The sequence below is a fragment of the Cyprinodon variegatus genome, unplaced genomic scaffold (genome assembly GCF_000732505.1).
Source record: "Cyprinodon variegatus isolate N-32 unplaced genomic scaffold, C_variegatus-1.0 Scaffold1981, whole genome shotgun sequence".
NCBI classification, from domain to species: Eukaryota; Metazoa; Chordata; class Actinopteri; order Cyprinodontiformes; family Cyprinodontidae; genus Cyprinodon; species Cyprinodon variegatus.
In genome coordinates this window covers 36,278-37,787 of record NW_015152434.1, presented here as the reverse complement: position 1 = coordinate 37,787, position 1,510 = coordinate 36,278, and the positions used below count along the sequence as shown (strand labels likewise).

At 51.0% G+C, this 1,510-nt stretch overlaps 1 protein-coding gene across 1 annotated transcript in view; it reads right to left on the bottom strand.

Moving 5' to 3' along the window:
• LOC107104972 (peripheral plasma membrane protein CASK-like) overlaps positions 1-1,510 on the bottom strand; it is a gene marked incomplete at its 5' end in the record, with an annotated part of 48,539 nt that overhangs the window by 11,070 nt on the left and 35,959 nt on the right. Inside the window, 3 exons of the mRNA XM_015405089.1 lie at positions 364-442; positions 773-972; positions 1,412-1,447. Coding sequence (XP_015260575.1) covers positions 364-442; positions 773-972; positions 1,412-1,447 — 315 coding nt within the window. The remainder of the gene's footprint in view (positions 1-363; positions 443-772; positions 973-1,411; positions 1,448-1,510) is intronic.

Below are 1,510 nucleotides of genomic sequence, written 5' to 3'. Positions count from 1 at the left end.
GAAGCATCCATCCAGGAGGAAGCATCCATCCAGGAGGAAACATTCATCCAGGAGGAAGCATTCATCCAGGAGGAAACGTCCATCCAGGAGGAAGCATCCATCCAGGAGGAAGCATCCATCCAGGAGGAAACATTCATCCAGGAGGAAACATCCATCCAGGAGGAAACATTCATCCAGGAGGAAGCATCCATCCAGGAGGAAACGTCCATCCAGGAGGAAGCATCCATCCATGGATGAGGAACTGAGCCGTGGTTTGAAGTGAAAACTATGAAGACGGAAGGGTTTGCTCTGAGGGGCGGCACCCCCCCGCACATCAAGAGGAGAACTGAAGAAGAGAAGGTCCTGAGGGGTCAGAGTTCAAACCATCTCCTGAGGGATTGGAGGTTCTCCTGGGACCAGACCTGCTCCACTCAGCAGGGGGAGGATGGACGCATTGATGGAGCTACACCAGAAGAACAGGTTGGAGAGGCTGAGAGACTAAAACCTGTGGCTGAGGTTCACCTTCCACCACCATGGACTCCCAGGAGACATGGTCCATCCAGCTGGACAGCCTGTCGCCACTAGAAGGTCCAAACTGTGGATTTTAACTTTATAAAATCTGTTTCTTTTTCCTTCTGGTTCAAAGTTTTATGTTTTCCAGAACTTCTCACGGTTTGTGTCGTTGCTGCGGCTAAATGTTAAACATCTCATGGAGAAGAATGAACCAAAGATCTGCTGGTGGCGCCCAGGACCAGACGTCCCACCTGGTCCCTCTGGAAGTGCGTCTGACACTCACCACTCCTGCAGCTCGGGGGACGGGATGAGGCCCGCCGTGCCCATCTTGGTGTTCTCCAGCCGTCCCTGCCACCAGTTATGGTCGTCCTTGGAGATGATCTGGATGATGTCGCCAACAAGGAAGCGGATGCCGGCCTCCTTGCAGGGGATGAGCTCGTCTTTGGACGGGTCGTACTCGAACTGGGCCCTGACGTAGATCTGGGGTCAGAGATCAGGAGCTGCAACAACTCAGGAACATGATGGAGGTCTCCTATGTGGCCCCCAGAAGCCCCATCTCTGGGGTCTCACTAAGTTAACCATGAAACAATCTCTACCAGCTGCCATCACTGTTCTTTCTATTCTATTCTATTCTATTCTATTCTATTCTATTCTATTCTATTCTATTCTATTCTATTCTATTCTATTTCTATGTTCTATTCAGATCTTCTCTATCAGGAATGATCTGCCTGCAGCATCAGCCTCCAGTAGACAGAGGCTGAAACCTGCTGGAGCCAAAGAAGCCCTGACCCTGTCAGAGCTTGAGTTCAGTAACCCCCCCCCCCCAACACACACACACACAGATCCCCATAGAGCTTCTTAAAGGTGATGGACTTCAGTAGAAAGGATCATGGGTAGAGTGGAGGAACAGGAGGTTTACCTGTCGGCCTTTGGGCTGGATGGACGAGGACAGGTCCTGTGGAGAAGGAGCATGAATCACAGAGATGATCAACTGATAACAGCAAGAACAACAAGGACA